At 45.1% G+C, this 27335-nt stretch overlaps 1 protein-coding gene across 1 annotated transcript in view; it reads left to right on the top strand.

Moving 5' to 3' along the window:
* Positions 1-276: 276 nt before the first annotated feature.
* LOC311119345 (uncharacterized protein) overlaps positions 277-27335 on the top strand; it is a gene marked incomplete at both ends in the record, with an annotated part of 35769 nt that continues 8710 nt past the window's right edge. Inside the window, 2 exons of the mRNA XM_084194066.1 lie at positions 277-334; positions 25974-26249. Of these exons, the coding sequence (XP_084050192.1) occupies positions 277-334; positions 25974-26249 (334 nt within the window). The remainder of the gene's footprint in view (positions 335-25973; positions 26250-27335) is intronic.

Below are 27335 nucleotides of genomic sequence, written 5' to 3'. Positions count from 1 at the left end.
CCGAAGCTGTCAATCCGCCCGGCTCTCTGACGACCAGGGAGGGCCATGCCTACTGCCTTACCCCGTTCTCCACCATTTAACCTACATATTTTAACCTATATATTTTTTTTGTGTAGTCTCGCTGTCTGTTCCTCGGTGGCAGACATAACATCCGGAGATTGCTTTCCGGGATTGCTTTAGGAATAGGAATACAGCCTTAACTGTGTGGCACGGTCCCATCGCCTTGGTTCATATTTCGTCGCGATTGGGAGATTCTGTCTCCCGTTCGGTTTTTTAATGACTGGATTTGTGTTTTGCTGCGCGATGTACATGGATAAAACCAGTGTGCTCCGGGGTAAGTCTATATAGATTCATTTATTAGCCATCATCCAGTGTTCTTGTATGGTCCTCTGTAGCTCAGCTGGTTAGAGCACGGCGCTTGTAACGCCAGGGTAGTGGGTTCGATCCCCGGGACCACCCATACACAAAAATGTATGCACACATGACTGTAAGTCGCTTTGGATAAAAGCGTCTGCTAAATGGCATATTATTTATTATTATTTTCTTGTTGTGCATTATAGCGTGTTTCCCCCGTAGAAATAGCGCAGTTAATATACTGAACAATATAGCCATTGACCGCAGTGGATGTGTTCTAGGCTACATGTAGCAATGCGTCGAGGAGTCGACTAGATGAGATGGAGGAGGAGGAGGGAGCATACCATGCGCCCATATTGCTATAGGGTGATGCAGCAGTGGTGAAAACTGTGTCAATGATGTATGGAGCATAGCCAGGGGTGTAGTGGTGGCTGGAGAAGTGGGTTTACTCTAACGTTGGCAGAAATTCCCCCAAACGGCCCGACGAAGGAAAGACACCCCTGGGTGAAAAATTGGTAGTCCAATATGGCTCAGTTGGTAGAGCATGGCGCTTGCACCGTCAGGGTAGCGGGTTTGATTCCCGAGGCCACCCAGTGGGACATCATATAAACTGGGACAGCTTAATCCTGAGGTTGACAAGAGAAAATCAAAAATATTGTTACTAAGCCCTTGCAGAGAAACCACATGATAAAAAATCACGTCACTTCATTGACAAAGGAGATGATTGTGGACTACAGGAAAAAGAAGAGGACTGAGCACGCCCCCATTCTTCATCGACAGGGCTGTAGTGGAACAGGTTGAGAGCTTCAAGTTCCTTGGTGGCTACATCACCAACAAACTATCATGGTCCAAACGCACCAAGACAGTCGTGAAGAGGGCACGACAAAACCTACTCCCCCCAAGGAGACTGAAAAGATTTGGCATGGGTCCTCAGATCCTCAAAAGGTTCTACAGCTGCACCATCGAGAGCATCCTGACTGGTTGCATCACTGCCTGGTATGGCAACTGCCCGGCCTCCGACCGCAAGGCACTACAGAGGGTAATGCGTACGGCCCAGTACATCACCGGGGCCAAGCTTCCTGCCATCCAGGACCTCTATACCAGGCGGTGTCAGAGGAAGGCCCTAAAAATTGTCAAAGACTCCAGCCACCCTAGTCATAGACTGTTCTCTCTGCTACCGAACGGCAAGCAGTACCGGAGCGCCAAGTCTAGGTCCAAAAGGCTTCTTAACAGCTTCTACCCCCAAGCCATAAGACTCCTGAACATCTAATCAAATGGCTACCCGGACTATTTACATTGACCCCCCCCCCCCCCTCACCCCGCGAAGCACACCGTAAGATCAGTGACAGCTTTTTTTCTGTTTTGATGTTGAGGTTGTAAATCTGTCATAAATAATGCACTGTGCCAAATTGCGATGTAAATGTAAATACTATGTACTGGTGCATCAACATACATAAAAAAGTTGCTAATATTATATTTAAATTTTGCAATTCAGTAATTTTTTGTTGTCCCGCTTTACCAACCATAGCTAGCTGTAGACCACACTATTTACCAAGAGAGTTTTCATCTATATTTTTCATAGCTGTCTATTTACCACCACAAACCAATGCTGGCATTAAGATTGCACTGGATGAGTTGTACAAGGCCATTAATCAACAGGAAAACGCTCATCCAGATGCAGCGCTCCTAGTGGCCGGGGACTTTAATGCAGGGAAACTTAAATCCGTTCTACCTAATTTCTACCAGCATGTTAAATGTGCAACCAGAGGGAAAAAAACTCTAGACCACCTTTACTCCACACACAGAGACGCATACAAAGCTCTCCCTCGCCCTCCATTTGGCAAATCTGACCATAACTCTATCCTCCTGATTCCTGCTTATAAGCAAAAACTGAAGCAGGAAGCACCAGTGATTCGGTTAATAAAAAAGTGGTCAGATGATGCAGATGCTAAGCTACAGGACTGTTTTGCTAGCACAGACTGGAACATGTTCCGGGATTCTTCAGACAGCATTGAGGAGTACACCACATCAGTCACTGGCTTCATCAATAAGTGCATCGATGATGTCGTCCCCACAGTGACCGTACGTACATACCCCAACCAGAAGCCATGGATTACAGGAAACATCCGCACTGAGCTAAAGGGTAGAGCTGCCGCTTTCAAGGAACGGGACTCTAACCCGGACGCTTATAAGAAATCCCGCTATGACCTCCGACGAACCATCAAACAGGCAAAGAGTCAATACAGGTCTAAGATTGAATCATACTACACTGGCTCTGACGCTCGTCGGATGTGGCAGGGCTTGAAAACTATTACAGACTACAAAGGGAAGCACAGCCGCGAGCTGCCCAGTGACACAAGCCTACCAGACGAGCTAAACCACTTCTATGCTCGCTTCGAGGCAAGCAACCCTGAAGCATGCATGAGAGCACCAGCTGTTCCGGATGACTATGTGATCACGCTCTCCGTAGCCGATGTGAGTAAGACTTTTAAGCAGGTCAACATTCACAAGGCCGCAGGGCCAGACGGATTACCAGGACGTGTACTCCGAGCATGTGCTGACCAACTGGCAAGTGTCTTCACTGACATTTTCAACATGTCCCTGACTGAGTCTGTAATACCAACATGTTTCAAGCAGACCACCATAGTCCCCGTGCCCAAGAACTCTAAGATAACCTGCCTAAATGACTACCGACCCGTAGCACTGACGTCTGTAGCCATGAAGTGCTTTGAAAGGCTGGTCATGGCTCACATCAACAGCATAATCCCAGAAACCCTAGACCCACTCCAATTTGCATACCGCCCCAACAGATCCACAGATGATGCAATCTCTATCGCACTCCACACTGCCCTTTCCCACCTGGACAAGAGGAACACCTACGTGAGAATGCTATTCATTGACTACAGCTCAGCATTCAACACCATAGTGCCCTCTAAGCTCATCACTAAGCTAAGGATCCTGGGACTAAACACCTCCCTCTGCAACTGGATCCTGGACTTCCTGACGGGCCGCCCCCAGGTGGTAAGGGTAGGTAACAACACATCTGCCACACTGATCCTCAACACGGGGGCCCCTCAGGGGTGCGTGCTCAGTCCCCTCCTGTACTCTCTGTTCACCCATGACTGCATGGCCAGGCACGACTCCAACACCATCATTAAGTTTGCCGACGACACAACAGTGGTAGGCCTGATCACCGACAACGATGAGACAGCCTATGGGGAGGAGGTCAGAGATCTGGCCGTGTGGTGCCAGGACAACAACCTCTCCCTCAACGTGACCAAGACAAAGGAGATGATTGTGGACTACAGGAAAAAAAAGAGGACTGAGCACGCCCCCATTCTCATCGACGGGGCTGTAGTGGAACAGGTTGAGAGCTTCAAGTTCCTTGGTGTCCACATCACCAACGAACTATCATGGTCCAAACACACCAAGACAGTCGTGAAGAGGGCACGACAAAGCCTATTCCCCCTCAGGAGACTAAAAAGATTTGGCATGGGTCCTCAGATCCTCAAAAAATTCTACAGCTGCACCATCGAGAGCATCCTGACTGGTTGCATCACCGCCTGGTATGGCAACTGCTTGGCCTCTGACCGCAAGGCACTACAGAGGGTAGTGCGTACGGCCCAGTACATCACTGGGGCAAAGCTTCCTGCCATCCAGGACCTCTATACCAGGCGGTGTCAGAGGAAGGCCCTCAAAATTGTCAAAGACTCCAGCCACCCTAGTCATAGACTGTTCTCTCTGCTACCGCATGGCAAGCGGTACCGGAGTGCCAAGTCTAGGTCCAAAAGACTTCTCAACAGCTTCTACCCCCAAGCCATAAGACTCCTGAACAGCTAATCATGGCTACCCGGACTATTTGCACTGCCCCCCCACCCCATCCTTTTTACGCTGCTGCTACTCTGTTAAGTATTTATGCATAGTCACTTTAACTCTACCCACATGTACATATTACCTCAACTACCTCAACTAGCCGGTGCCCCCGCACATTGACTCTGCAACGGTACCCCCCTGTATATATAGCCTCCCTACTGTCACTTTATTTTACTTCTGCTCTTTTTTTCTCAACACTTTTTTTGTTGTTGTTTTATTCTTACTTTTTTTGTTTAAAATAAATGCACTGTTGGTTAAGGGCTGTAAGTAAGCATTTCACTGTAATGTCTGCACCTGTTGTATTCGGCGCATGTGACCAATAAAATTTGATTTGATTTGATAGCTGAAGAAGTCTTATAGTATTTTCCAATGGAGGAAAGAGATCCAGTTTACATTAGGGACTCCCTGTACTGAGGTTAGGCAGGACTCTGCTTCTTGTAGTACTATATCCTGTTAATTTTGTCTTGTATTACTGTTATTAGTACTGTTATTAGTACTGTTATTAGTACTGTTATTAGTACTGCTATTAGTACTGTTATTAGTACTGTTATTAGTACTGTTATTAGTACTGTTATTAGTACTGCTATTAGTACTGCTATTAGTACTGTTATTAGTACTGTTATTAGTACTGCTATTAGTACTGCTATTAGTACTGTTATTAGTACTGTTATTAGTACTGTTATTAGTATTCTTATTAGTACTGTTATTAGTACTGCTATTAGTACTGTTATTAGTACTGTTATTAGGACTGTTATTAGGACTGTTATTAGTACTGCTATTAGTACTGTTATTAGTACTATTATTAGTACTGATATTAGTACTGATATTAGTACTGCTATTAAATCAAATGTATTGGTCACATACACATGGTTAGCAGATGTTTAGCGAAATGCTTGTGCTTCTAGTTTCTAGTTCCGACAGTGCAGCAATATCTAGCAAGTAATATCTAACAGTTCCACAACAAAAACCCAATACACAAGTCTAAGTAAAGGAATAAGAATATATAAATATATGGATGAGCAATGTCATTATCAGAGTGGCATAGGCTAAGATGCAATAGATAGTACAGAATACAGTATATACATATGAGATGTAATTGGTAGAGCACGGCGCTTGTAACGCCTGGGTAGTGGGTTCGATCCCCGGGACCACCCATGCAAAAATTTATGCACACATGACTGTAAGTCGCTTTGGATAAAAGCGTCTGCTAAATGGCATATTATTATATTATTATAGATGGGTAATGCAAGATATGTAAACCTAATTAAAGTGGCATTATTAAAATGACTAGTGTTCCCTTTATTAAAGTGGCCAGTGATTGTAGACAGCAGCCTCTCTATGCTAGTAACAGTCTGATGGCCTTGAGATAGAAGCTGTTTTTCAGTCTCTCTGTCCCAGCTTTGATGCACCTGTGCTGTCCTCTCCTTCTGGATGATAGCGGGGTGAACAGGCAGTGGCTCGGGTGGTTGATGTCCTTGATTATCTTTTTGGCCTTCCTGTGCTGTAGGTGTCCTGGAGGGCAGGCGGTTTGCTGCCGGTGATGCGTTGTGCAGACCGACCCTCTGGAGAGCCCTGTGGTTGCGGGCGGTGCAGTTGCCGTACCAGGCGGTGATGCAGCCTGACAGGATGCTCTCAATTGTGCATCTGTAAAAGTTTATGAGGGTTTTAGGTGCCAGGCCACATTTCTTCAGCCTCCTGAGGTTGAAGAGACGCTGTTACGCTTTCTTCACTACACTGTCTGTGTGGGTGGACCACAGTAGTGAGTCATTTAGCAGACACTCTTATCCAGAGAGACTACAGTAGTGAGTCATTTAGCAGACACTCTTATCCAGAGCGACTTACAGTAGTGAGTCATTTAGCAGACACTCTTATCCAGAGAGACTACAGTAGTGAGTCATTTAGCAGACACTCTTATCCAGAGAGACTACAGTAGTGAGTCATTTAGCAGACACTCTTATCCAGAGTGACTTACAGTAGTGAGTCATTTAGCAGACACTCTTATCCAGAGAGACTACAGTAGTGAGTCATTTAGCAGACACTCTTATCCAGAGAGACTACAGTAGTGAGTCATTTAGCAGACACTCTTATCCAGAGAGACTACAGTAGTGAGTCATTTAGCAGAAACTCTTATCCAGAGAGACTACAGTAGTGAGTCATTTAGCAGACACTCTTATCCAGAGAATATACAGTAGTGAGTCATTTAGCAGACACTCTTATCCAGAGCCACTACAGTAGTGAGTCATTTAGCAGACACTCTTATCCAGAGAGACTACAGTAGTGGGTCATTTAGCAGACACTCTTATCCAGAGAATATACAGTAGTGAGTCATTTAGCAGACACTCTTATCCAGAGAATATACAGTAGTGAGTCATTTAGCAGACACTCTTATCCAGAGAATATACAGTAGTGAGTCATTTAGCAGACACTCTTATCCAGAGCCACTACAGTAGTGAGTCATTTAGCAGACACTCTTATCCAGAGAGACTACAGTAGTGAGTCATTTAGCAGACACTCTTATCCAGAGAATATACAGTAGTGAGTCATTTAGCAGACACTCTTATCCAGAGCCACTACAGTAGTGAGTCATTTAGCAGACACTCTTATCCAGAGAGACTACAGTAGTGGGTCATTTAGCAGACACTCTTATCCAGAGAGACTACAGTAGTGAGTCATTTAGCAGACACTCTTATCCAGAGAGACCACAGTAGTGAGTCATTTAGCAGACACTCTTATCCAGAGAGACTACAGTAGTGAGTCATTTAGCAGACACTCTTATCCAGAGAGACTACAGTAGTGAGTCATTTAGCAGACACTCTTATCCAGAGCCACTACAGTAGTGAGTCATTTAGCAGACACTCTTATCCAGAGAGACTTACAGTAGTGAGTCATTTAGCAGACACTCTTATCCAGAGAGACTACAGTAGTGAGTCATTTAGCAGACACTCTTATCCAGAGAGACTACAGTAGTGAGTCATTTAGCAGACACTCTTATCCAGAGCGACTTACAGTAGTGAGTCATTTAGCAGACACTCTTATCCAGAGAGACTACAGTAGTGAGTCATTTAGCAGACACTCTTATCCAGAGCCACTACAGTAGTGAGTCATTTAGCAGACACTCTTATCCAGAGAGACTACAGTAGTGAGTCATTTAGCAGACACTCTTATCCAGAGAAACTACAGTAGTAAGAGCGGGTTCTATCAAACTAAGTTTGTTGTTCGTTTCAACTTCCCACTGTGCATGAAAAGTTGCAGTAGAACTGTTTCTTGATGAACTGTTTCAATAAGATGGTATGTTATTCCATGCTACTCAGACTTGCATGGTTTGACACCAATTTTGTCAGCATTTGTTTTATTTACTGGGCTATCTGGAGTGATCAGAGAGTAGACTAAAGAAGTGAAGTAGACAAACTGCCAGTGTTTTAAAGTTCTAGGAAATGAGTCTGTGTAGTGTCTAACCCCTGTTATAGTGAGTGGAGGATGTAGCTCAGTTGGTAGAGCATGGCGCTTGCAACGCCAGGGTTGTGGGTTCGTTTCCCACGGGGGGCCAGTATGAAAATGTATGCACTCACTTAACTGTAAGTCGCTCTGGATAAGAGCGTCTGCTAAATGACTAAAATGTAATGTAAATGTAGTGAGTCATTTAGCAGACACTCTTATCCAGAGAGTCTACAGTAGTGAGTCATTTAGCAGACACTCTTATCCAGAGAGACTACAGTAGTGAGTCATTTAGCAGACACTCTTATCCAGAGAGACTTACAGTAGTGAGTCATTTAGCAGACACTCTTATCCAGAGAGACTACAGTAGTGAGTCATTTCGCAGACACTCTTATCCAGAGAGAGTACAGTAGTGAGTCATTTAGCAGACACTCTTATCCAGAGAGACTACAGTAGTGAGTCATTTAGCAGACACTCTTACCCAGAGAGACTACAGTAGTGAGTCATTTAGCAGACACTCTTACCCAGAGAGACTACAGTAGTGAGTCATTTAGCAGACACTCTTGTCCAGAGCCACTACAGTAGTGAGTCATTTAGCAGACAGTCTTATCCAGAGAGACTACAGTAGTGAGTCATTTAGCAGACACTCTTATCCAGAGACTACAGTAGTGAGTCATTTAGCAGACACTCTTATCCAGAGACTACAGTAGTGAGTCATTTAGCAGTCACTCTTATCCAGAGACTACAGTAGTGAGTCATTTAGCAGACACTCTTATCCAGAGAGACTACAGTAGTGAGTCATTTAGCAGACACTCTTATCCAGAGAGACTACAGTAGTGAGTCATTTGGCACACACTCTTATCCAGAGACTACAGTAGTGAGTCATTTAGCAGTCACTCTTATCCAGAGACTACAGTAGTGAGTCATTTAGCAGACACTCTTATCCAGAGAGACTACAGTAGTGGGTCATTTAGCAGACACTCTTATCCAGAGCGACTTACAGTTAATACATTCATCTTAAGGTAAATAGGTAAGATACAGTTAGTGCTTTCATCTTGAGGTAGCAAGGAGGGGTATTGATGATGAAATGGCAAATATCTTTTGAGAAATGTTTTACAGGTTTATTTCTCATTTGATGAGAGAAATCATTCTTCAAAGCGATGTAATGAAATGCAACCTGAAAATATTATCACTGTTGTTATTCAATTTTGGAAGCTGATCCCCTTATTCTGCCGAGCCTGGTTCATTACACTGCTGTATGATAGGTTGTATTCTTAATAGAACAACAGTGGTTTAGAATCAGCTTTCACGGCCTGTTTTCCTTCTACACACACACACACACAAACACACACATACACACACGCACACGCACACACACACACACACACACACACACGCACACGCACACGCACACGCACACACACACACACGCGCACACACACACCACACACACGCGCACACACACACCACACACACGCGCACACACACACACACACCGCACACACACACACAGAAACAAACATGCCCACACTAAGAGCCTGTATCCTTTCTACTTAGCTGTTTGGTATTTAATTATTTCCCAAAAGCACCTTTCATTACCCATCATGCTAAAGTCTGTATACCTGTATATACAGTATACAGACCAAGGAAATCATGAAGGACCTCAGCCACCCGAGCCACGGCCTGTTCACCCTGCTACCATCTAGGAGATCATGAAGGACCTCAGCCACCCGAGCCACGGCCTGTTCACCCTGCTACCATCTAGGAGATCATGAAGGACCTCAGCCACCCGAGCCACGGCCTGTTCACCCTGCTACCATCTAGGAGATCATGAAGGACCTCAGCCACCCGAGCCACGGCCTGTTCACCCTGCTACCATCTAGGAGATCATGAAGGACCTCAGCCACCCGAGCCACGGCCTGTTCACCCTGCTACCATCTAGCACACTGAGACAGTACAGGTGCATCAAAGCTGGGACTGAGAGACTGATAAACAGCTTCTATCACCAGGCCATCAGACTGTTAAACAGCTTCTATCACCAGGCCATCAGACTGTTAAACAGCTTCTATCACCAGGCCATCAGACTGTTAAACAGCTTCTATCTCCAGGCCATCAGACTGATAAACAGCTTCTATCTCCAGACCATCAGACTGATAAACAGCTTCTATCACCAGGCCATCAGACTGATAAACAGCTTCTATCACCAGGCCATCAGACTGTTAAACAGCTTCTATCTCCAGGCCATCAGACTGATAAACAGCTTCTATCTCCAGACCATCAGACTGATAAACAGCTTCTATCACCAGGCCATCAGACTGATAAACAGCTTCTATCTCCAGGCTGTCAGGAGTTGCTATGGTAGGTGTGGTGTGGAATCAGGCGCAGGAGGCAGAAATAAAGTCCAACAAAAATACTTTAGTAGATATCAACAAATAATATCCAAAACCAGCCCGGAGGCGAGAAAAGCGCGCACAGGCGTACAACAAACGGGCGCAATCAACAAGTGCGTAATCTACTCCTAAAACACAAACAAGGAGGAAAGCACAAAATAGCGCACCAAGAACAGGTAGCGCAGCAACACGACATGGAACAATTACACACAACACCTAACTAACAACAAGGAAACTAAATAGGGTGCTTAATGAGACATAACACAAAACAGGTGTGACAAACAGACAAAACCAATCAAACAAGAAACATAGAGCGGTGGCAGCTAGTACTCCGGAGACGACGACCGCCGAAACCTGCCCGAACAAGGAGGAGGGGCCGCCTCGGCCGAAACCGTGACAGTACCCCCCCCTTGACGCGCGGCTCCAGCCGTGCGCCGCCCCCGGCCTCGGGGACGACCAGGAGGACGCGGAGCAGGGCGCGTAGGATGACCACGATGGAATTCGGTCAGCAGGGACGGATCCAGAATGTCCCTCCTCGGCACCCAGCACCGCTCCTCCGGACCGTACCCCTCCCACTCCACGAGATATTGGAGACCCCCCATCCGGCATCTCGAATCCAGGATGGTCCGAACAGTGTACGCCGGAGCCCCCTCGATGTCCAACGGGGGCGGAGGAGTCTCCTCAATCTCAAAGTCCTGGAGTGGACCAGCTACCACCGGCCTGAGGAGAGACACATGGAACGAGGGGTTAATATTCTTGTAATCAATGGGCAGTTGTAACCTGTAACACACCTCGTTCAATCTCCTCAGGACTTTAAAAGGCCCCACAAACCGCCGACCCAGCTTCCGGCAGGGCAGGCGGAGGGGCAGGTTTCTGGTTGAGAGCCAGACTCGATCTCCAGGTGCGTACACTGGCCCCTCACTGCGGTGTAGGTCGGCGCTCGTCTTCTGTCGACGGATGGCTCGCTGCAGATGGACGTGTGCAGCGTTCCACGTCTCCTCCGAGCGCCGCACCCACTCATCCACAGCAGGGGCCTCGATCTGGCTCTCATGCCAAGGTGCCAGAACCGGCTGGTACCCTAACACACACTGGAAAGGGGTTAGTCTCGTGGAGGAGTGGCGGAGAGAGTTCTGTGCCATCTCGGCCCAGGGCACATATCTCGCCCACTCCTCCGGCCGGCCCTGACAATATGACCTCAGAAACCTACCCACATCCTGGTTGACTCGTTCGACCTGCCCATTACTCTCCGGGTGGTAACCCGAGGTAAGGCTCACCGAGACCCCCAACCGTTCCATAAAGGCTCTCCAGACTCTGGAGGTAAACTGGGGGCCTCGATCGGACACTATATCCTCGGGTACCCCGTAATGCCGGAAGACGTGAGTAAATAGAGCCTCAGCGGTCTGTAGGGCAGTAGGAAGACCCGGCATGGGAAGGAGACGACAGGCCTTCGAGAACCGATCCACAACGACCAGGATGGTGGTATTCCCTTGTGAGGAGGGAAGGTCGGTAACAAAATCCACCGAGAGGTGAGACCAGGGTCGTTGTGGAATGGGCAGGGGTTGTAATTTACCCCTGGGCAAGTGTCTGGGCGCCTTACACTGGGCACACACTGAGCAGGAGGAGACATAAACCCTCACATCCCTGGCTAACGTTGGCCACCAGTACTTCGTACTAAGGCAGTGCACTGTCCGGCCAATACCTGGATGTCCAGAGGAGGGGGACGTGTGAGCCCAATAAATCAGCCGATCCCGGACCTCGAGCGGGACGTACGTCCGACCCACCGGACACTGTGGAGGGCTAGGGTCGGTGCGTAATGCCCGCTCGATCTCCGCATCGACCTCCCACACCACCGGTGCCACCAGACAAGACTCCGGTAGTATGGGAATGGGCTCCACGCACCTCTCCTCCGTGTCATACCGCCGGGACAGGGCATCTGCCTTCCCGTTCTGGGACCCAGGGATGTAAGTGATCTTGAACACAAACCGGGCGAGAAACATAGTCCATCGAGCCTGGCGAGGATTCAGTCTCCTAGCTGCCCGAATGTATTCCAGGTTACGGTGGTCGGTCAGAATGAGGAAAGGGTGCTGAGCCCCCTCAAGCCAATGCCTCCACACCTTTAGGACCTGTACTACGGCTAACAGCTCCCTGTCCCCTACGTCATAATTCCGCTCCGCCGGACTGAGCTTCTTAGAATAAAAAGCACAGGGGCGGAGCTTAGGTGGTGTGCCAGACCGTTGTGAAAGAACTGCCCCGATACCGGCCTCAGACGCGTCCACCTCAACTTGGAAGGGTAAAGTGGGATCCGGGTGCGCCAGCACTGGAGCCGAGGTAAACAGGTCCTTCAGTCTCCCAAAAGCCCTGTCCGCCTCAGCCGACCACTGCAAGCGCACCGGACCCCCCTTCAGAAGAGACGTTATGGGAGCTGCCACCTGTCCAAAACCCCGGATAAACCTCCGGTAGTAATTCACAAAACCCAAGAACCGCTGCACCTCTTTAACCGTAGTTGGGGTTTGCCAATTACGCACGGCGGACACTCGGTCCACCTCCATTCTCACCCCTGACGCAGACAACTGGTAACCCAAAAAGGAGACTGACTCCTGAAAGAACAGACATTTCTCGGCTTTGACATACAGGTCATGCTCCAACAGTCTCCTCAATACCCTGCGCACCAGGGCTACATGCTCGGCCCGAGTAGAACTGTACACAAGAATATCATCTATGTACACCACTACTCCCTGCGCCTGCATGTCCCGGAAAATCTCATCTACAAAAGATTGGAAGACTGATGGAGCATTCATTAACCCATATGGCATGACGAGATACTCGTAATGGCCGGAGGTAGTACTAAATGCTGTCTTCCACTCATCGCCCTCCCTAATGCGCACCAAGTTATATGCGCTCCTGAGGTCCAATTTTGTGAAGAACCGTGCCCCGTGTAATGACTCCGTCATGGTCGCAATCAGCGGGAGTGGATAACTATATTTCACAGTCACCTGATTGAGACCGCGGTAATCAATACACGGACGCAAACCTCCATCCTTTTTCTTCACAAAAAAGAAGCTCGAGGACGCGGCCCAGTGCCCTCTGCCCAGTACCCTGCCCTCTGCCCAGTACCCTACTCTGCCCCTCAGTCACTCTCACTAGCCAGCTACCACCCGGTACTCTACCCTGCACCTTAGAGACTGCTGCCCTATGTATAGAGTCATTGAACACTGGTCACTTTAATAATGTTTACATACGCTTTATATATTTACTGCTATACTATATTGTATGTTTGATTATTTTTTTTAAATGTAAATTATTGAGTGGTTGTTGACATTTACTGCATTGATAAGAATGTTGTTGCACCTGCTAAACTGTGTACACGGCCAATAACATTTGCTTTGATTTATATCTGCCCTGTAGCAACAGTATCATCATGCTACAGTATATCTGCCCTGTAGCAACAGTATCATCATGCTACAGTATATCTGCCCTGTAGCAACAGTATCATCATGCTACAGTATATCTGCCCTGTAGCAACAGTATCATCATGCTACAGTATATCTGCTCTGTAGCAACAGTATCATCATGCTACAGTATATCTGCTCTGTAGCAACAGTATCATCATGCTACAGTATATCTGCCCTGTAGCAACAGTATCATCATGCTACAGTATATCTGCTCTGTAGCAACAGTATCATCATGCTACAGTATATCTGCTCTGTAGCAACAGTATCATCATGCTACAGTATATCTGCTCTGTAGCAACAGTATCATCATGCTACAGTATATCTGCTCTGTAGCAACAGTATCATCATGCTACAGTATATCTGCTCTGTAGCAACAGTATCATCATGCTACAGTATATCTGCCCTGTAGCAACAGTATCATCATGCTACAGTATATCTGCTCTGTAGCAACAGTATCATCATGCTACAGTATATCTGCTCTGTAGCAACAGTATCATCATGCTACAGTATATCTGCTCTGTAGCAACAGTATCATCATGCTACAGTATATCTGCTCTGTAGCAACCGTATCATCATGCTACAGTATATCTGCTCTGTAGCAACAGTATCATCATGCTACAGTATATCTGCTCTGTAGCAACAGTATCATCATGCTACAGTATATCTGCTCTGTAGCAACAGTATCATCATGCTACAGTATATCTGCCCGGTCGCCAGGGATTTTTCTGCCATTGTAGTCCTTGGCTGGTCTGCCTAAGATTTGTTTTGGTACACCTAAGTCCAAATTGTGTAATAAATAAAATTAAAATGTACATGCATTTTCAGGATGGAAAAACATTTTCAGTGTAAACTTAAACGACTAAAATCAGATATGAAATATGTAGAAAAGATAACGGACCTACATATTTTTAATCTTCCTACACCGATTTTGAGTTTCTGATTTAACAGATCCTGACTGAGGTTCTAATTTAACAGATCTATAGATCTAGATCCATAGTGTTGAGGATTTGATCTTGATCTTAAGGGGTCTTAAGTATTAAAATATGTAAAATGTTCATTCTGGAGGTATTTTGTGCAGCAGCAGTTGTAAGAATGCATCTGTATGTGTTGATAAACAACAACAAGGAGAACACCATGAGACTGTTGATAAACAACAACAAGGAGAACACCATGAGACCGTTGATAAACAACAACAAGGAGAACACCATGAGACTGTTGATAAACAACAACAAGGAGAACACCATGAGACCGTTGATAAACAACAACAAGGAGAACACCATGAGACCGTTGATAAACAACAACAAGGAGAACACCATGAGACTGTTGATAAACAACAACAAGGAGAACACCATGAGACCGTTGATAAACAACAACAAGGAGAACACCATGAGACCGTTGATAAACAACAACAAGGAGAACACCATGAGACTGTTGATAAACAACAACAAGGAGAACACCATGAGACCGTTGATAAACAACAACAAGGAGAACTTCTTTCTTTCTTTCTTTCTTTCTTTCTTTCTTTCTTTCTTTCTTTCTTTCTTTCTTTCTTTCTTTCTTTCTTTCTTTCTTTCTTTCTTTCTTTCTTTCTTTCTTTCTTTCTTTCTTTCTTTCTTTCTCTCTCAATTATATCCAATTCAAATGGCTTTATTGGCATGGGAAACATATGCAAGTGAAATAGATAATAAACAAAAGTGAAATAAACAATCAAAAATGAACACGCTCTCTCTCTCCATCTTTGTCTCCCTCTCCCTCTCTCTCTCTCTCTCTCCATCTCTCAGTCTCTCTCTCTATCTCTCTCTCCCACCTCTCTCTCCTACCCCCTCCTCTATGGTTCTCTAAAGTATATTTAGTGGAGCATGTGGGAGTCATTAGCCCCCAGCCAGCCTGCAGTAGGTAGGCTGGCCTACACATGAGACTCAGCATCATCATATGGAACATATTAGCCCCAGTTAGAGGAGAGGACAGCAATACTGTTTTAACAGGGCAGCAACTTCACCCAAGAGCAAGAAGAGATGAGCTCTCTCTCTCTCTCTCTCTCTCGCTCTCTCGCTCTCTCTCTCTCTCTCTCTCTCTCTCTCCACCCCCTCTCTTTATTTCTCTCTCTCTCTCTCTCTCCCTCGCTCTCCCCCCACCCCCCTTTCTCTCTCTCTCTCCCTCTCTCTCCCTCTCTCTCTCGCTCTCCCCCCACCCCCCTCTCTTTCTTTCTCTCTCTCTCTCTCTCGCTCTCCCCCCACCCCCCCCTCTCTTTCTTTCTCTCTCGCTCTCCCCCCACCCCCCCTCTCTTTCTTTCTCTCTCTCTCTCTCTCTCTCCCCCTCTCTCGGTGCCACCAACTGACTAGAAAGCCTCCTTCCATATTGTTTTGTCTTGAGTTTGACAGTGGTCACATTTTCCCAGCCTCATCCCCAGCTAGCACATTTGGTTCCTTGGAAGTTCTGGGAACGAAGCGCGTTCCTCATTTCACCTGTCACATTATTTGACATTAAGAAAGTTACTGTAGTCCCCCAGAACTTTTTTGTTAACTTTTTTCTTTAGCTCCATGCACAGATAGGTCACATGTCAATTCATTTCCTTAGGCTTTAATCATGCAAACCCATTTATTTTATTGTGACACGGCATTAGTGAGATTCGAACCTATAATCTTCTGTTGTTTATCCAAATCAAATCAAATGTTATTTGTCACATACACGTGTTTAGCAGATGTTATTGCGGGTATAGTGAAATGCTTGTGCTTCTAGCTCCGACAGTGCAGTAATATCTAACAAGTAATATCTAACTATTTCACAACATACAGTTGATGTCGGAAGTTTACATACACTTAGTTTGGAGTCATTAAAACTCGTTTGTCAACCACTCCACAAATTTTACATACACTTAGTTTGGAGTCATTAAAACTCGTTTGTCAACCACTCCACAAATTTCTTTTTAACAAACTATAGTTTTGGCAAGTCGGTTAGGACATCTACTTTGTGCATAACACAAGTAATTTTTCCAACAACTGTTTACAGACAGATTATTTCACTTATAATTAACTGTATCACAATTCCAGTGGGTCAGAAGTTTACATACACTAAGTTGACTGTACCTGTGGATGTATTTCAAGACCTACCTTCAAACTCAGTGCCTCTTTGCTTGACATCATGGGAAAATCAAAAGAAATCAGCCAAGACCTCAGACATTTTTTTTGTAGACCTCCACAAGTCTGGTTCATCATTGGGAGCAATTTCCAAACGCCTGAAGGTACCACGTTCATCTGTTCAAACAATAGTATGCAGGTATAAACACTATGGGACCACGCAGCTGTCACACCGCTCAGGAAGGAGATGCGTTCTGTCTCCTAGAGATTTACGTGCTTTGGTGCGAAAAGTGCAAATAAATCCCAGAACAACAGCAAAGGACCTTGTGAAGATGCTGGAGGAAATAGGTACAAAAGTATCTATATCCACAGTAAAACAAGTCCTATATCGACATAACCTGAAAGGCCGCTCAGCAAGGAAGAAGCCACTGCTCCAAAACCGCCATAAAAAAGCCAGACTACGGTTTGCAACTGCACATGGGGACAAAGATCGTACTTTTTGGAGAAATGTCCTCTGGTCTGATGAAACAAAAATAGAACTGTTTGGCCATAATGACCATCGTTAAGTTTGGAGGAAAAAGGTATCTTGCAAGCCGAAGAACACCATCCCAACCTTGAAGCACGGGGGTGGCAGCATCATGCTGTGGGGGTGCTTTGCTGCAGGAGGGACTGGTGCACTTCACAAAATAGATGGCATCATGAGGAAGGAAAATTATGTGGATATATTGAAGCAACATCTCAAGACATCAGTCAGGAAGTTAAAGCTTGGTCGCAAATGGGTTTTCCAAATGGACAATGACCCCAAGCATACTTCCAAAGTTGTGGCAAAATGGCTTAAGGACAACAAAGTCAAGGTATTGGAGTGGCCATCACAAAGCCCTGACCTCAATCCTATAGACAATTTGTGGGCAGAACTGAAAAAATGTGTGCGAGCAAGGAGGCCTACAAACCTGACTCAGTTACATCAGCTCTGTCAGGAGGAATGGGCCAAAATTCACCCAACTTTTTGTGGGAAGCTTGTGGAAGGCTACCCGAAACGTTAGACCCAAGTTAAACAATTTAAAGGCAATGCTACCAAATACTAATTGAGTGTATGTAAAACTTCCGACCCCACTGGGAATGTGATGAAAGAAATAAAAGTTGAAATCTCTACATGTCACGAATTCAGCCGAGGCTGCCCCTCCTCCTTGCTCGGGCAGGTTTCGGCGTTCGTCGTCACCGTCTTACTAGCCACTACCGCTCCATTTATCATCACTCCATTTGTCTTGTCTTGTCAATCACACACACCTGGTAGTCATTCCCTCATTAGTCTGTGTATAAGTGTTCCCTCTGCCCCTCCTTGTCCTTTGTGAGTGATTGTTCATTGTGAGAGTTAGTAGCTCAGTTGAGCTACTCTTTCCTTGTATGTAGCCAAGGTGGATTTTTCCCTTGTGCTAGTTTCGTTTTGACTCTTGCTGCGCTTTAGTCATGTACACTGAATAAACTCTGGATTTCGATGTTTTACCTCCTGCGCCTGACTCCGTCATTCACACCTCGTCACAAACTACTATTATTCTGACATTTCACATTCTTAAAATAAACTGACCGAAGACAGGGAATTTTTACTAGGATTAAATGTCAGGAGTTTTGAAAAACTGAGTTTAAATGTATTTGGCTAAGGTGTATGTAAACTTCCGACTTCAACTGTATACCCAATACACACAAATCTAGTAAGGAATGGAATTTAAGAATATATACAGTGGGGGAAAAAAGTATTTAGTCAGCCACCAATTGTGTATGTTCTCCCACTTAAAAAGATGAGAGAGGCCTGTAATTTTCATCATAGGTACACGTCAACTATGACAGACAAAATGAGGAAAATAAATTCCAGAAAATCACATTGTAGGATTTTTTATGATTTTATTTGCAAATTATGGTGGAAAATAAGTATTTGGTCAATAACAAAAGTTTCTCAATACTTTGTTATATACCCTTTGTTGGCAATGACACAGGTCAAACGTTTTCTGTAAGTCTTCACAAGGTTTTCACACACTGTTGCTGGTATTTTGGCCCATTCCTCCATGCAGATCTCCTCTAGAGCAGTGATGTTTTGGGGCTGTCGCTGGGCAACACAGACTTTCAACTCCCTCCAAAGATTTTCTATGGGGTTGAGATCTGGAGACTGGCTAGGCCACTCCAGGACCATGAAATGCTTCTTACGAAGCCACTCCTTCATTGCCCGGGCGGTGTGTTTGGGATCATTGTCATGCTGAAAGACCCAGCCACGTTTCATCTTCAATGCCCTTGCTGATGGAAGGAGGTTTTCACTCAAAATCTTACGATACATGGCCCCATTCATTCTTTCCTTTACACGGATCAGTTGTCCTGGTCCCTTTGCAGAAAAACAGCCCCAAAGCATGATGTTTCCATCCCCATGCTTCACAGTAGGTATGGTGTTCTTTGGATGCAACTCAGCATTCTTTGTCCTCCAAACACGACGAGTTGAGTTTTTACCAAAAAGTTATATTTTGGTTTCATCTGACCATATGACATTCTCCCAATCCTCTTCTGGATCATCCAAATGCACTCTAGCAAACTTCAGACGGGCCTGGACATGTACTGGCTTAAGCAGGGGGACACGTCTGGCACTGCAGGATTTGAGTCCCTGGCGGCGTAGTGTGTTACTGATGGTAGGCTTTGTTACTTTGGTCCCAGCTCTCTGCAGGTCATTCACTAGGTCCCCCCGTGTGGTTCTGGGATTTTTGCTCACCGTTGTTGTGATCATTTTGACCCCACGGGGTGAGATCTTGCGTGGAGCCCCAGATCGAGGGAGATTATCAGTGGTCTTGTATGTCTTCCATTTCCTAATAATTGCTCCCACAGTTGATTTCTTAAAACCAAGCTGCTTACCTATTGCAGATTCAGTCTTCCCAGCCTGGTGCAGGTCAACAATTTTGTTTCTGGTGTCCTTTGACAGCTCTTTGGTCTTGGCCATAGTGGAGTTTGGAGTGTGACTGTTTGAGGTTGTGGACAGGTGTCTTTTATACTGATAACAAGTTCAAACAGGTGCCATTAATACAGGTAACGAGTGGAGGACAGAGGAGCCTCTTAAAGAAGAAGTTACAGGTCTGTAAGAGCCAGAAATCTTGCTTGTTTGTAGGTGACCAAATACTTATTTTCCACCATAATTTGCAAATAAATTCATTACAAATCCTACAGTGTGATTTTCTGGATTTTTTTTCCTCAATTTGTCTGTCATAGTTGACGTCTACCTATGATGAAAATTACAGGCCTCTCTCATCTTTTTAAGTGGGAGAACTTGCACAATTGGTGGCTGACTAAATACTTTTTTTCCCCACTGTACATATATGGACAAGCAATGACAGAGCGGCATGGACTAAGATACAGTAGAATATTATAGAATAGAATGCAGTATATACATATGAGATGAGTAGTGCAAGATATGTAAACATTATTAAAGTGACTAGTGTTCCATTTCTTAAAGTGGCCAGTGATTTCAATAGGCAGCAGCAGCCTCTAATGTGCTAGTGATGGCTATTTAACAGTCTGATGGCCTTGAGATAGAAGCTGTTTTTCATTCTCTCGGTCCCAGCTTTGATGCATCTGTACTGACCTCGCCTTCTGGATGATAGCGGGTTGAACAGGCAGTGGCTCGGGTGGTTGAAGCCCTTGATGATCTTTTTGGCCTTCCTGTGACATCGGGTGCTGTAGGTGTCTTGGAGGGCGGGTAGTTTGCCGTACCAGGCGGTGATACACCCCTACAGGATGCTCTCAATTGTGCATCTGTAAAAGTTTGTGAGGGTTTTAGGTGCCAAGACAAATTTCTTCAGCCTCCTGAGGTTGAAGAGGCTCTGTTGCGCCTTCTTCACAACACTGTCTGCGTGGGTGGACCATTTCAGTTTGTCAGTGATGTGTACGCCAAGGAACTTGAAGCTTTCCACCTTCTCCACTGCGGTCCCATCAATGTGGATAGGGGGGTGCACCCTCTGCTGTTTCCTGAAGTCCACGATCATCTCCTTTGTTTTGTTGATGTTGAGTGAGAGGTTATTTTCCTGGCACCACACTCCCAGAGCCCTCACCTCCTCCCTGTAGGCGGTCTCGTCATTGTTGGTAATCAAGCCTACTACTGATGTGTCGTCTGCAAACTTGATGATTGAGTTGGAGGCGCACGTGGCCATGCAGTCATGGGTGAACAGGGAGTACAGGAGGGGGCTGAGCACGCACCCTTGTGGGGCCCCTGTGTTGAGGATCAGCAAAGTGGAGTTTCCTACCTTCACCACCTGGGGGCGGCCCAGTCAGGAAGTCCAGGACCCAGTTGCACAGGGCGGGGTTCAGACCCAGGGCCTCAAGCTTAATGATGAGCTTGGAGGGTGGAATTAATCCATGGAATTAGTTCACTGAACCACCAGGATGGAGCTAGCATGCCATGTTTTTTTTTATGCATACAAAGCTGTTCATTTTAGTCTATTCAAACATACCCCATTTCAAAGGAAACAAGAACTCATTAAGACCAGGTGTGGTTAATTAGTGGGCGCGGCCAACACACCTGAACACACTTAAGAACACACAAGATAGAGTTTTGTTGATGCTGAGAACGGAATGTACATGTTTTTAAATAACATTATTAGAATGTTCTCTGAACGTAACAAAAGTTTTCTTGTGTTCTTTTAATGGAACGTTTTCTTCACGTTCTCGGAACAATTTGAGAACCTGACTTTAAATAGAACCACGAGGACACCTGTAGGAAACGTTACGCTGAAGTACTGAAATTCCCACAGAAGAACGACGTTTCTTAACGTTCTCTGAACTATTTGAGAACATTCCCAATGTTAAACCAGTTAGAGAACGTTTCTTAGAACATTACCAAAAATAGAAATGAAATGTAATCATGTTCTAGCTTTAGGAAAGGAAACGTTCTATTAAAGTAACGAAATACCAAGAAAATAACTTTTTTTTTTTTTTGTCAAGTTCTTTAAAATGTGCTGAGAATGTTCCAAAGCCAAGCAACTATCCTGCACCATTCCCAGAACGTTGTGGGAAGGTTGTATGCAAAATAACCAGAGGACAACCATGCTATCACCAAGCCCTATGAAACATATTTTTCTAAGAATGTTATATGCTAGCTGCTATATAAAACAGTTGAAGACTCATGTCCCCTATAAAGCTGCCTCTTTATCTGCTCAAATAAATATATACGGTTCTCAGAATGTTATGTGCTAGCTGGAATCCTTTGCATTGTCAATTAGGTGGGAAGGTCAGGCTGTTGAAATGGCCGTTTGAGCCTATAAGACATCCATTCTTTCAGTAGTTTTTTTCCCCTCACACTATCTTTATGTCGTCTTCAGTAAACGTATGAGTTTACATACATTATGCCAAAGCGGGTCGATCACCCGTTGAGTAGTGTTCTCTCATGTGTCTGTCAACAGTAAAACATTTTCTTCTGTCCATCAAGTCATTTGTTATCCTCTTACTGCACTGTTCCCCAGGGGCGTAGAAAACAACAACCATGCCTCATCGGCAGGTCATCCTGCATTTTGCATGGCAGGTCACTCAAGCGCACACGCACACAAACACACACACACACACAACACACACACACACACACACACACACACACACACACACACACACACACACACACACACACACACACACACTCTACTCTACTCTATAATAACACTAGTAAACACAGAGAGAGAGACTGAGTGCATCTGGAATGGCACCCTATTCCCTATGTAGTGCACTACTTTATGTAGCCCTCCATAGGGCTCTGCTCAACGTTAGTGCACTACTTTATGTAGCCCTCCATAGGGCTCTGCTCAACGTTAGTGCACTACTTTATGTAGCCCTCCATAGGGCTCTGCTCAACGTTAGTGCACTATGTAGGGAATAGACTCAGAGTCATATCCACACACACACACACACACACACACACACTGAGACAGGCGTTTTAAAGGCACAGTCAGCAATATGACGTCATCGTACACAGCGGGGATACTTCCTGGTTTTCAGACATCAACAACAACAGAACTCCGATCTGCCCAGACTATTGGTCCCGTACATACTGTACATGCAGTGCTCCATTAACATCATTCTACATGGTCTTCCCCATAGCAGTTACTGTCCTGCATCTCACAAGACTGTGTTAGCACGCTGAGCTAATGCCCATGTACTAGCTTTAGGCAGCTAACACAAGTCTGCAGGTTTCAGGCAAAGTTACTCATCAACACAACAAGTGTGGTTTACTTAACCATCTCCATTAATATATGGCACTTAAAAGTGTCTGCCAGGTGCCATATATTAATGGAGATAAAAGTGTCTGCCAGGTGCCATATATTAATGGAGATAAAAGTGTCTGCCAGGTGCCATATATTAATGGAGATAAAAGTGTCTGCCAGCTGCCATATATTAATGGAGATAAAAGTGTCTGCCAGGTGCCATATATTAATGGAGATAAAAGTGTTTTCGTACAGTATTACTGAACGTACCATTCTACTGTAAGCTTACAGTAATACTGTAACATAAATTACATATGCAGTTCAGTACCGAATAAAAAAGAAAAATAACCTAAACATCTCTCCGCCGATCTGGATCTGGCCACAGGGCCTCGTCAACATCACAGGCTATATTTTCATTTGCAAGGCAACGTGGGAAGAATCTTTTGGAGCGACGAATCCACCCTTGTATGGATGCTGCTTCAATTTGATCACATGCTTCCACCATAGCTTGAATGAGGGCCATCTGGACACGGGGCCGGAGATCATAAACCTTCCACCGCCATGCTGAGAAGAACTCCTCGATGGGGTTTAGGAAGGGGGGAGTGTGGTGGAAGGTATTGAACTGTAAATTGTGGGTGTTGATGAAACCAGTTTTGGACCAGAGCAGAATGATGGAAAGCTACATTGTCCCGGACGACAATGCATCTGGTCCCTTTTGGTTTGCTGCTGTGATAATATTGTGTAATCTGTCAAAAAATGTAAGAATGAGGTCAGTGTTATAAGGACCCAAGTTGGCATGGCGGTGGAGGACCCCCATTCTGTGTAATGGCAGCACAAAGGGTAATGTTACCCCCACGTTTCCCTGGTACATTAACAATAGCCATGTGGACAATGATGTTTCTTCCCCTTCTTCTCACTGTTGTCAGGTTAAATCCAGCCTCATCAATGAGTATATAAACTCATGCGGGACTTCCTCCGCATCCATTTGCAAAACTCTCTGAAATACAGCAAAAGATCACGTTGTGTAGATCAATGTACTATAGGTCTGCTATACAGGAAAATGACATGTACAGTAGGGGTGTAACGATTCGTTTTAACAACGATTCGATTTGTATCACGATTCGTGGTTGTCGATACGATTCAAGGACGATATTGGTTCATTTAGAACGATACGATCCGAAACGATTCAGTGACTTGAAATCGATTCAGTAACCTTTTAGCCAAAAATTCAACCAGTGTGACTGAAATAAATACCTGGATACTGGACAGTGCAGGTGAAGTTTCCTAGATTCCTGTTTCTTGTAAGGACCGCAATGGTGGCTTGATAATTTCTCGCTCGTCGGCTTCTCCTCTGTCGTCCGCCATGCTATGTTTTGTTGTCTTTGCGCCTTTGCGCTGCTGCTGGCGCGATGACGTCACGGATAGGCAGACTGAATCGAGTAATGTTTAAAGCCTTTATCATTAAAAGTGCTAAGAAAAAACATCCATATAAAGTCTGACGTGCTTAAATCCAATGGGTTATTTCCTAGTATCGATACAATCGATTTATTACATTTTAAAACGATGTTAGATTGATATATGTTGTCCAAAAGGCCAACTCGCCGAGCACAGATCGATGTAGTTGGATCATAGGAATATAAATCGATACATCGATGTAGTAGATGGATCGTTACACCCCTAATGTACAGTAAAAAAGGTTATGTGTGCAGTACACAATACTACAGTCAGTGAACAAAACGTACCACCACATATTCACGCCGCAGGCCTTTCACCCTGTCTGAATTTCTTTCAAATGGCACTTTATACAGTTGTTTCATCAGAACTTGATGTTTTTTTAAGGAAACGGGTTATTGTTGACAGAGAGACCTGTTTATTATTGAAAATTCGGTGATCATTGACAATATGGGCTTGAATTTCTCTAAGTCTGATTGCATTATTGGCCAAAACGAGGTTTATGATCTCTCTCTCTTGCTCCTGTGTGAATATGGGGCCCCTCCCTCCTTGGTGTTCTCGACGTTCAATCCTATGTTGGCCAAACAAAATATATGTAGCTTACTGTAAAATGATACACGAATAGATACCAAAAACTGTTGATATAGTACATGCAGTAAGTTTCTCGCTCTTGGCGAAATGTCCGAGCTATTGATGCCACCGTGTACCTGCTGAGGTTAGGCTGTACTCTCAGTCCAGCCCTCCCTCAGTGTTAGTCCGTGGTTTATTACATGGTCCACAATTGTAGCACGAATATCGTTACACAGATTTGGTTGTCTTCTTCTTTGTGCATGTCCTACCCCTCCTCCAGGTCTTCCTCTCCCTCTCCCCTCTTCCTCTTCCTCTTCCTCTGACACCGTCCATTTTTTTTTGAAGACAGGTGAACTTACCTGTTGCCTTTTTATCGTGCTTAAACCTGATTGGTGTGTCTACAATTAAGCGCCAGTACTGGTGGCTGTGTTTAACCAATTGGTTCATTTGAAAGCCTTTGCTTTGAAATTGCAAGGAAATGACATCATGATACATTTCTGTGTCAAATGCATACAAGTGTGTTTAGTGTTTTGCAAATCACTGTGTGTAATGTTTTGCAGAAAAGTGTGAAGCTGACAATGTGCTTACAGTTGTGCAAATCTAGGCCGGTGTTTTGCTCCTTGAGTGTAAGGTTTTGCTAATTGTGTGAAATATATGGCACTTAGCAGACACCTTTATCCAAACAGACTTACAGTGCAGCGAGTGGACACATTCTTATTCGATCCCTTTCGGAAATAGAACCGATGACCTTAGTGGTGTTGCATAAGCATTAACACTGCAGCACATTGACCAATTAAAGATTAGTGTCCAGCAGAGCGAACTGAAACAGATTGCATCTATCTGCCTGTGGCGTCATCATTTTCTCATTAGCCCAGTCAGTCTATTCTATTCTCTCTGGGCTCTAGGCACTGTGGGCATTGAACCATTGACTGTGGAATGAAAGAAAAGCAGTCATTAATCACAGTGATAAATCACACACCTCTCTCTACCACTGTTCGTTACAACTCCCATGTTTAATTCTTACCTTGGTGTGACAGAAGAAGTGCTGCTTCAAAAGCAAACAGGAGGTTTGAGACAGACCACCAGCTGGATCTGAAATGCTTCTGAGTTGTTATATAACCTTGACTGACCTATCTGTCTGCCCCCCCCCAGGCCCGTCCTCTTCCAGTCCTCGGCTGATGACTAAGAGCCTATCCCTGGATCCTGGTGCTCACGGTGCCTGCCTCGGGGCCCATGACGATGACTCAGACACCCGGACCCCTCGCCTCAGCTCAGACCCCGGACCCCTAACCTCCGGGTCCCTGGGCCTGCACCCCTCCGTGCCCCTGCTGCACCTCGCTGGACACGGCTGTAATGGAGGAGACCATGAGAGTGGAACTCTTCAAGAAGTGAAGACACGCCCTCCCTTACCTGGTCCTAAACCACAAGGTACCGTCGCTGCCTTACCAATATAAACTATAAAATCTTGGTTTCACAATGAGTAACCAAAGGAGGACAATAAATAGACATTACATTGCTCGCTGTGATGTAACACTGTAATTACTGTAGTTTAAATAAATAAGTATTAGGTCAAATATGAAGATGACCAACACCTTGTACAGTGAGGGAAAAAAGTATTTGATCCCCTGCTGATTTTGTACATTTGCCCACTGACAAAGAAATTATCAGTCTATAATTTTAATGGTAGGTTTATTTGAACAGTGAGAGACAGAATAACAACAAAAAAATCCAGAAAAACGCATGTCAAAAATGTTATAAATTGATTTGCATTTTAATGAGGGAAATAAGTATTTGACCCCCTCTCAATCAGAAAGATTTCTGGCTCCCAGGAGTCTTTTATACAGGTAACGAGCTGAGATTAGGAGCACACTCTTAAAGGGAGTGCTCCTAATCTCAGCTTGTTACCTGTATAAAAGACACCTGTCCACAGAAGCAATCAATCAATCAGATTCCAAACTCTTCATCATGGCCAAGACCAAAGAGCTCTCCAAGGATGTCAGGGACAACATTGTAGACCTACACAAGGCTGGAATGGGCTACAAGACCATCGCCAAGCAGCTTGGTGAGAAGGTGACAACAGTTGGTGTGATTATTCGCAAATGGAAGAAACACAAAATAACTGTCAATCTCCCTCGGCCTGGGGCTCCATGCAAGATCTTACCTCGTGGAGTTGCAATGATCATGAGAACGGTGAGGAATCAGCCCAGAACTACACGGGAGGATCTTGTCAATGATCTCAAGGCAGCTGGGACCATAGTCACCAAGAAAACAATTGATAACACACTACGGCGTGAAGGACTGAAATCCTGCAGCGCCCGCAAGGTCCCCCTGCTCAAGAAAGCACATATACAGGCCCGTCTGAAGTTTGCCAATGAACATCTGAATGATTCAAAGGAGAACTTTAGTTGGTTATACCTGGAGTACTTCTCCTGTCTTATCCAGTGTCCTGTGTGAATTTAAGTATGCTCTCTCTAATTCTCTCGTTCTCTCTTTCTCTCTGAGAACCTGAGCCCT

This window comes from Coregonus lavaretus, assembly GCF_964263955.1.
Source record: "Coregonus lavaretus genome assembly, contig: HAP1_SCAFFOLD_5140, whole genome shotgun sequence".
NCBI lineage: Eukaryota > Metazoa > Chordata > Actinopteri > Salmoniformes > Salmonidae > Coregonus > Coregonus lavaretus.
This window is presented reverse-complemented; position numbering and strand designations above follow the sequence as displayed.